Source organism: Salvia miltiorrhiza, chromosome 8, assembly GCF_028751815.1.
Source record: "Salvia miltiorrhiza cultivar Shanhuang (shh) chromosome 8, IMPLAD_Smil_shh, whole genome shotgun sequence".
In the NCBI taxonomy this organism is placed as follows: Eukaryota; Viridiplantae; Streptophyta; class Magnoliopsida; order Lamiales; family Lamiaceae; genus Salvia; species Salvia miltiorrhiza.
In genome coordinates, this window is record NC_080394.1 from 52926903 (window position 1) to 52936957 (window position 10055).

Here is a 10055-nt window from a genome sequence, read left to right on the forward strand (position 1 = left end):
AGAAAATAAAAGAAAATAATGCAAATAAAAAATACATTTATTCAAAAAAGAAGATGAGAGATAAAAAAAAAAACTTTTTTTAAGTTTTAATTTTTAAATAAATATCACTTTTTACATTTTAAATTCAATATTATTTAAAACGTATATTTTTAATTTAATATGCATATCAAATATTATATAATTAGAAAATTTTCAAAAACTTTATTTTTTAAATGAAATATAAAAAAATGAAAAATATAATTTAAATAAGTTAGTATATTTTTCATTTTATTAATTTAAAAATATAATTTATGTCTTAAGTTAAAAGATACGCTTTGCTCAACAAAAATTCCATTATTCTTTGGGCCCACGCGCTTCTCTTAAATTAACCACTACTAATCCTGCTGAAAAAGTCTGAAGACTAAACACAGCAAATTCCAAAACGAAGCTCGCTCCAATGGCGACCACCAAAATCCTCTCTCTCTACCACGTCTTCCTCCTCTCTCTCGTCGCCGCCGCCTGCTCCTTCTCCCCAGCCGACCACTTCCTCATCAATTGCGGCTCCAGCGCCGCCGAGACCCTGGACGCCGACCACCGAATCTTCACAGGCGACGACCCCCGCTTCCTCGCGTCGACTCAAACGCTCCAGCTCGAGAGCTCCGATCAGCCCTCGCCGCTCTACCGCACCGCTCGAGCCTTCACTCACCCCGCGCATTACGTGTTCCCCATCAGAGATCGCGGCGTTCATCACCTGATACGCCTCCATTTCCACCCGATCCGAGATAACCTCTGTGACCTGAACAAAGCTGAATTCCACGTCGTCGCGAACGGATTCCTGTTGCTGCGAAACTTCCGCCCCTCGAACGCCTTCAATTCCGCGGTAATCAAGGAATTCGCGATCCCGGTCGACTCCGGCGAGTTGAAAATCACGTTTCTGCCCTCCGAGAAATCCGGATTCGCGTTCGTGAGCGCGATAGAGGTGATCACCGCCCCGATTGACCTAATTGCTGACGTGGCGCAGCTCGTTGATTCCGAGAAAAACGAGAGGATCTATGGATTGTTGAGAAACGGTTTCGAGACCGTGCATAGGGTGAATGTTGGGGGATTCAAAGTGACGCCGTTTAACGATTCTCTGTGGAGGACATGGATCACAGATGATGAGTTCTTCAAATCGAGCGAGGGTTCCGAAACGGTTCATTTTGGGGGCAGAATCAAGTACCGAATGGGCGGTTTGACCCGGGAAGTCGGTCCGGATAATGTTTACAACACGGCGAGGGTGATTCGGAGCAAGGATAGCTCGATTCCAAACGTGAATTTGACATGGTCGTTTGAAATTGAGAAGGGTTATAGTCACATGGTGCGTATGCATTTTTGTGATATAGCAAGTGTTTCAACACACATGCTGTATTTCAATGTGTATGTGAATGGGAACCTAGCATACGAGAATCTGGATTTGTCGGTAATCACCAATGCGCTCTTGGCCTCGCCGTTCTACGCTGATTTCGTGGTGGACGGGGGGAGCTCGGGGAGCTTGGCCGTGAGCGTGGGGCCATCAAACATGAGCTGGCCGCGGGCAGTTGATGCCATTCTCAACGGGATTGAGATATGGAAGCTGAATAACACGATGGGGAGCTTTGATGGAGAGGTGTGCGTGGATTCTGTGTGGAGGAGCTGGAGGAAAGGGCATACTAGCTTTGTGCTTCCATCGATTGCTGTAATATTCTTGTTGCTATCTGCATCGGTGTTTCTGCAGAGGAGAAGGAACGCCTCTGCTTCGATGGGATGGGCTCGTTTGCCCATTGATGTTTCTGAATCTAACTTGAAGGCTGGCAATCAGTTGTCATCTATCAAGTAATTTTGGTTGTGTTTTAAGTGTGTGGGGGATAACTGTTTCATATCTCAAGAATCTGTGCAACTTTGAGGTGTTGTTAGTAAATACTACATGCTAGAAGATTTGTAGCTCTAATAGGTGCAAGTTTTAATCTGTAACACCTTACAACATCTTGTTTTACTTATCTTAATATGTATATGCTATTTGGTGACTAGTTATACTTATTTCACTAAACCGTTTGAAGTCATTAAGTGTGAAATGTAGGTTATTACTGCTGTACATATATCATCTCGTCTTAGGAATTCTTTTACTTGGGTTAGAATCATGTATATTTTACTGCACAGCCATGATTGTGGATTTTGTACCAGGTTTTATTTGTCGAAAATTAGGTAACTGTGTTTGGTTCTCTTCCCCCATTATAATCATCTGTTTTGTTTTTCTGGCTTGTAATTGCTTTTGATTACCTTTAATATTTTCTGTTTGCTCATTTTGACTACTCATGTATGTGCATTTTTTGCACTGGCATTTTCTAGAGCATCCTGTAGACATTGCCAATTACATTTATCTACGGAGACATGAATGCTTTAGCATGTTTTTGGTATGAGTTCTATTAGCTATGCATCTTTTGTATGAAAATTAGTGTTCTTGCTTTTCTTTTGTTTCATTCCAATAATAGATGCAGGTTAGCAGCAGGTGATTCTATTTGAGTTCATCCTCATCAACTAGAAGCTGGCAAGAACAAATGTGAGTTATTCCTCCTTGATTTTGACATAGAAGTAGAATTAATGTTATTGTTATTGTTATATGTTATTTTTGGTGAACTCTCATGTATGCAATGAATAGTGAAATATGATGTTGACTAGGTTTGTAGGATTATATATGATTAGTCTCGTAATATTCTGTTCGGTTGGAGGGATATGACCCGATATTTAATCTTGAGACAGTGCCACAAGAATCCGGAGGCCTACCCCTGTGACAAAAATAATTTCAGTCAATTCAATCTCGAGCAATCCACCGCCTTCATAGTAGGGGTGGTTTACCTAGCCTTACTTTTATCATATTGGATCATGTCAGTATAAACTACAATAAATTCTTTTGGTGACTTGTTTTTTTTTTTTTTTTTTTTTTTTTAAAGATACATATCATATCAAGAAATTTAATATATACTATTACAATAAAATAGTTAAGTTAGAGCGTGTGTTTAGTATATGAGATGTGATATTGGTAGAGTGTGCACACACACTCATCGTTTGTTTTGGCTGATAGATTGCATCTCATTAGTAGCACCCATTTGGAGATTTTGTATGAAACTCATCTCTCAAAGATGTCGATATAAAGGGTTTTCAATTTTAATTAAGAAAACCATTTTCACGTTCTTTCAAATACATCCTGTTATCTTCTTCTGCTTCTCAATGATAGAAAGTGCTAGTTTAACTATTCTTAGTAAAATGGGTAATTACAAAATAAATCATGAAATTATACCTATTTTAGCAATTGGACCCTTGCATTTCAATTTTGTGCTCTATTGCATACTAAATTACATCCTTTGGTCTATGTGGATGTCTACATCATCTTTTCGGTCACCTAAAAATTGGAGAAATTGTAAAATAAATAAAGGGTTAATTACGTGAAAAATCATGAACTTTGGGCCGATTTTCAAGTTTGTCATATTTTTTTTTTTATCAAATTTTCGCAGAACTTAACCAATTGATCAATTTTGCCATGGTTTTGAGAAAATCTCAAATAGAGTGTTGACATGGCACTTTTCAGTCACCTGAAATATGACATGGCGCCGCCGGACGGAAACCAAAACGACGTCGTTTAGTTGGGGGTAAAACAACGTCGTTTTACCTCAAATTCCAGCCCCCGTCTTCTCCTCTCTGAACTCCGGTATTACCACGTAGGCGACATGTCAGCTTGGTATTATCACGTAAGCGACACGTCAGCTCGGAGCTTCACCGGAGCAAAAAAACATGGAAAAATTGTTCAACCCCTTAAGTTCATGAAAAATTTGATTAAAAAAAAAGTTCATGGCAAACTTGAAAATCGGCCCAAAGTTTATGATTTTTTTACGTAATTAACCCTAAAATAAATAATAAGTTCTTGATTTATTTTGTAACAACTAAAAAAGAAAACTCATATTGATGGTGGAAAATGGAAATGAGCGTTAAAAGAGACATTTGGGGACAAACATGTGCGAGCTGCAATATTAAATACTCATTTCATTCATAAAAAATAGTCTATTTTACTATTTTGAGACTTCTATAAAAATTGATCTCTTTTTATATTTTAAAACATTCAATCACATGGTTAGTCATTTCATTTTCTCCGGTTACAATACAATTAATTATAATTATTAACACTATCTTTTCTTGCTAGGGCATCACTCACTTGTTCTTGTGGGATTATACACTTCAATGACTCATAATAAATGAGGAAATTCACACATCTTACTGTGAATCCTCCCCTCAACCTTACGGGTTTTTGTCGGAGTCGAGTATCTCTAGGAATCTTCCTCGTTGTTGAAGCCTCACATACTCTAGGCAATTGGGACGAAGATGAACACCTAAGGCAACCATCCATGAGCTTAGCTAAGTAGCTAACTATGGTGCAAAGTCGTATTTCTTTAGTTAATAAGATCCAAAAAGTTTATCGATCCCCTATTTGGTTTAGCAACATGAACTATTTAGCAAGAAATTTACTTTTTCCCGAATTACTCAGTTAATATGATTTTTAAAGAAATTCCATGATGGCGTCGATAAAGGTCACAGAATGGCTGCTAACTGCTCTGACATTTGTCGTTATGCCACGGCCTATTTACTAAGATCATCATAGATTATTAATGCGTGCATTCCATCATCGCGAAAATATTTCCCCATGGAGTGAGATTTTTTTTCACTCACAATAAACTCGATTATTTTCATTAAAATTTATATCGTCTCTTTTTAGGACTATTTTTTATGGACGGAGGGGGTAGAATAAATGTAGTCTCACAAACACATACGCAGAAACACACGTTTTTTCAACAAAAAAGAAAAAATCTTATACATTCATAATAATCCTCAAAATACATAAAGAAAATGTTCAACGAGCTCCAATCTTTTTTGTTAAGAAAACCAACCTTTTGTTGGGCCACATCTCATTCATGGGCTTTGTTAAAGTTTATTAGGCCGAGACAACTAAAATGGCCGAGGTTATTTATTATCTTCACTTTTATTTTGTTGAATGATGTGGGCCCTTGTGCAGTCTTTCGACTGACACGTGTAAGCTTGCGTAATCATACGGCTGCTACCTGTCTGTCGGCCACCACACAAAATGTCCACAATAAGGTGAAACTCTTATTCCACTCACAATACACTACACTAATTTTTTAAAACTCGTGCTATTAGCAAATTGATGAGGAGTAATATGTGCCGAGTAGGGAAAGAGTATAAATCAGCGGAATCGACCCCGCGAGCGGGACGAATATGGCAGAAGAGATACACTTACCAGAGAAGTCACCCCCAGCAGAAAAGTCACCATCAACAGAGAAGTCACCATCAGCAGAGAAATCACCATCACCAGAGGAGTCATCCTTCGCCAGAGGAGTCATCTTCGTCAGAGAAGTCCTCCATGCCAGAGAAGTCATCCACATCAGAGAAGTCCTCCACTCCAGGGAAGTCATCCGTGCCAGAGAGATCGCCTCTTTCAGAAGGATCGCCAAAGACGCGGAGGATTTTCCCGCGTGAAGTTGAAATTCCTGATATACCCTTCAATCATGTCAAACGCATGCACTAGCATCGATTTTACCTTTTTACCCTCAATTGTAATCTATAAATAGGCTTCGTGCTCGTGTATTATTTTCACGCTATCATTTGCTCTTAAATACAACAGCTACACTTTGCTCTCGTGTTCAATTCTCCGATTATTACTCTTTCCGATCGACGTTACTAGGTATAGTCTACACTTTATGTCTTATAGTTTAGGTGTTGGTTTCGTTAAACACCAACTGGCGCCGTCTGTGGGAAGGTTACTGGGCTAGGACGTGAGATCACGGTCGTCGGCGTACGCAGATCTGAAATTCCAATCGGATTTGCGGGCGTTGGCACCAATCGAGCCGATAATTCGGACACCCAGTTGTTTTTAATCGGTTAATTGCGTCTTCTGGTTTAATATACTGATAATCTGCTGTGATGTGCGTCGATTTATGTTTTGGGTGCATGGGGAAAGGTGGCGACGGGCACAAATCATGAATGGGGGATTTCTACGTTTATTCACCGTTTGTTTGGGTTAATTGTTTACGCACGAAGGGTTTCCTTGTAGAATTAATGTTTTCTTCATTGATCTAATGCTTTATATGGGAAAATTGTGGTGAGAGGCTCTGTTTTGATTATGTCGGGTGCTTTTTTCTTATGGATCTAGTGTTTTGCGTCGATGAACTGTGGATTGACCTCGTGTCGCCGGTATCTTGGGTTTATGCTGCTAATATACGGGTGTTTTACGTATGAACGGGATAATTGTGGGTGATCTGCATGTTTTCTCCGATAATCTTTGAATTGTGCTTGTGGGCTGTTGAGTATTATTCTGTTTTAGGGAGGATGTGAGGGTTTGTTGTTAATTAGGGGCTTTGAACTGAGGAAAGATTATTTCGCACTTTGTCTCTTATCTCATGAACTTCTTTATTGTTGATTTACGGGTTTCGCGCCGATTAATACGTCGATTAGTGTTTTGGTGTTGTTATCATGAGGTTTGTGTTGCTGATGGGTGGATAGTTTATGTCTGAAAGAATAATCATGGGTGTCCTTCATGCTGGCTTAAACTAATTTTCGTCCTATGTGTTGAATATTGCCTTGCGCTAATAATTTGGGTGATGGTCGCAATAATTCTGTTGTTTATAGGCTTTGTGATTATTATAGAACAGGGTCATGTTAATCTTGGGTGGATTGCCGTGTTAATCTTGTTCGTTTCCTTACATAACTCCCGTTTACCTATCATCTCTAACGTATTACGCTAATAAATTTGTTGTTGGTTGTCCTGTTTCTGCTTGTCTTTGGATTTCCTATTTTGGTTCTTTGGATGCTCTGTTTTCTCCATCGGACATTGGTGAGGGTTCACAGGGGAAACCACCGTTATGCGGGCTCTGTTTTCTTAATCTATGCCCTGGGTTTATTTCCCAGTGCATAGAGTTACTGTATGGGGAATTTCCTAACGGTCTTTGCACCGGTGGCCGGGATTTCTTATTGAATTTCTTATATCGGGATTCCAATCGGTAATAAGGGGTTTATTCTTTCGTCGTTAGAATGGTTTCTCACTTTGTTTATGTGTAGGTACCATGGGATCCTCTGATGCACACCGCAACCTAGAAAAGGAGTTCGACTCCGCTGCGCTTACCACTGAGGTGACTACCTCATTGTTCAACAGCTTGCAGGGCAACACAACCTTCACTACGCCACCGGGATTCCCCGCTGTCTCGGTTACTCCGCTGATGGGATTGAATGGTAACTTCCAGAGGACTGCTCTGGTGACGCCAGGATCAGAGGTGCCGAGCTTGGCCCCCACATCTGGTGGGGGATCGATTAACTTTGGGATAGCAGAGCAGATGATGGCCTTGCTCAGTTACGCTAACATGCGCCAAGCAATGGGAACACCAATGCTGTCTATGGTTCCTACTGTAGCTCCCCTGGTTGGAGCAGTAAACCCGCAGGGCACTGAGGCCCCACCTCCAGCTGCTCAGGAGGTAAACACTTTAGCAATCAACAAACAGGCTGCGATGCCTCTGGAACTGCAAGGGGACCCTGCTGACAGGGAAGTGGAAAGAAGACCAGAGGGGAGTCGGGTCAGACTTAACAGTGTTGTGAGAAAGGAGAGGGTTGACGAGTCTGATAGTCAATCCGTCTCCCTGGTGTTCGAGGAAGAAAGACCAAGGGAGAAGGCTCGGTTAAAAAATCAAGTGTCTCAGCTGAAACATCAACTCCAGGATTTGGAGGAATCACTGAGGGAGAAATCCTGAAGGGAAGACAGGGAACAAAGGTCAGGAAAGTCGCACCGGGTAGAGAAGTCCCATCGATCGGAAAAATCGCGCTACACAGAGAGGTCAGAGGAACGAGAACCGGAGTATTCCTCTGGTAGACCTGAATATAGAATCTACAAGCGCCACGCTCGTGATGCGCCCAGAGAGAGAAGGGAGCAGAGGAGGCATAAGGGGGACAAGAGAGCTAAGACATCGAGGTTCCACCCAATTAAAAACCGCAGTCCTTTCTCGGACGATATCTTGGCAGATACCTTACCAAGAAGATACAAGCCCATCTCACTGGATTACGATGGCACTACCGATCCGGAGGTACACCTCAATCGGTTTGAAGGGTTGGTTACGCTGCACATGTACACGGAGGGCATCAAGTGCCGCATCTGTTCAACTACGCTCACTGGGCCGGCTCAGTTGTGGTTTGGGATGCTTCCCCCGAACTCTATTCATTCCTTTGAGGATCTACAAATGCGTTTTTTACGTCAGTTCGCGAGTTCGCGGAGGGTAGGGAAATCAGCTCTTTCGCTAATGGATATCAAGCAAGATCAGGGTGAAACGTTGCGGGAATATACAGCAAGATTTAATCTCGCTGCTCTGGAGGTGCCAGAGGCAGAATCACAAATCAAGAATTGCGCCTATGTCAGAGGACTCAGGCCAGGAATCTTCTTTGACGAATTGCAAATTCGTCCAGCAAGGGATTTTGATGACATTATGGCAAGGTTGCCAGGATATTTGCAGTTGGAAGATGCCAAGATGGCAAGAAAAGTGGAGAATGATAAGCATAAGGTCAAGAAATCTGAGGAAGCACCCGAAAGACAAAGACATCAGGAAAGGGCCCCGTTCAGAGGGTTGCCTCCTAGGGTATTACCACCCCAGGGAGGAATGCCGTCTCAACAGCAGCGCACAGTAAATGAAGTTACGCGGTTTACCGAGTACACACCCTTGAATAAACCACAAGACGAAATTTTTCATTTGATAAAGGATCAGCCGTTCTTTCGAGCACCGGGAACATATCGGACGGGGCCGCCATAGGAGGGGCCTAATAATAAGTTGTGCGAATATCACAATTCCTTCGGGCATTACACGAAATATTGTGGACATCTTAAACACCAGTTGGAGTTACTGGTACGTCAGGGATATCTCGACCACCTCATTGACAGAGGAAATGAGGGCCAGAGGAGGACTGATCAGAGAGACCAGCGAGATCAGAGGGATCAGAGGGATCAGCGAGATCAGAGGGATCAAAGAAATAACCGGGATCAGCGACAAGAGCAGGGGAACAACAGAGATCGCAGGCTTGATGATAACCGGGATAATCGCAGAGAGGGGGCAGACAGGCAAGCTCCTCCTCCCCCACCATACAGGAGGGAAGTTCACATGATTTGCGGAGAGAACGGGATGCCCACATCAAATCGGGCCAAAAAACAAGTCGTCAGAGCAGTCAAAACAGGGTACTACCCTAAAAGGGTCATGGAAATCACGAATGCAGCAGAAGAGCCTGCGATCACTTTTGGAGCAGAGGATATACGCACACTAATGTACCCGCATGATGATGCGCTGGTCATTACGGCAGACATTGCTGGCTGCATTATTCATCGTATTTTCGTAGATTCGGGCAGCGCTGTAAACATCTTGTATAAGGAATGTCTTCAAAATATGGGAATCAACGCTCATATTGAGCCGACAAACGCCCCTCTGTTTGGGTTCGGGGGAGAAATGGTCATGCCCCTAGGATATATAGAGCTGCCATTGATTCTTGGCAGTGCAGTTGCGGGCAACAAAACAAGGATGGTACGATTCTTAGTAGTGGATATGCCTAAACCCTCGTACAATGTCATACTCGGCCGGCCTGCCTTGACGGCGTTCAGGGCAGTTATCTCTTTGTTTCACCTAAAAATGAAGTTTCCAATCGAGGGTGGAAGAGTGGGAGAAGTTTGCGGCGATCAAACAACATCAAAAGCATGCCACGTGCAAATGCTCACACAGTCAGCGGGACAGAAAAGGGAAAGATGGACAGAGGGGTCGAACGCCCGGAAGAGAGGGAAAGTGGGCGAGGTGCACGCCCCAGCAGAAGAGCGCCAAGAGTTGGCGGATTTGTTAAAAGACAGAGACTCCACAGAGAAAACCGCGCTGGTGTCCACTAGCGATGTTTGCAATATGATCGAATTATTTCCAGGGAAAGAGGGTTTCCAGACAAAGGTTGGGTCTACCATGAGTGACCAAGTCAGAGAAGAGCTCATC

General features: G+C 42.4%; 1 protein-coding gene across 1 annotated transcript; it reads left to right on the top strand.

Annotated features, from left to right (window-relative positions):
* Positions 1–436: 436 nt before the first annotated feature.
* On the top strand, positions 437–1834 carry LOC130998664 (probable receptor-like protein kinase At5g24010). Its single transcript, XM_057924077.1, has one exon. It carries the CDS (start codon positions 437–439, stop codon positions 1832–1834), a length of 1398 nt encoding a protein of 465 aa, XP_057780060.1.
* The last annotated feature ends 8221 nt before the right edge of the window (positions 1835–10055 follow it).

Excerpts from the sequence above, each read along its gene's own strand:
- LOC130998664 (XM_057924077.1), top strand. The coding sequence starts at position 437 with ATGGCGACCACCAAAATCCTCTCTCTCTACCACGTCTTCCTCCTCTCT.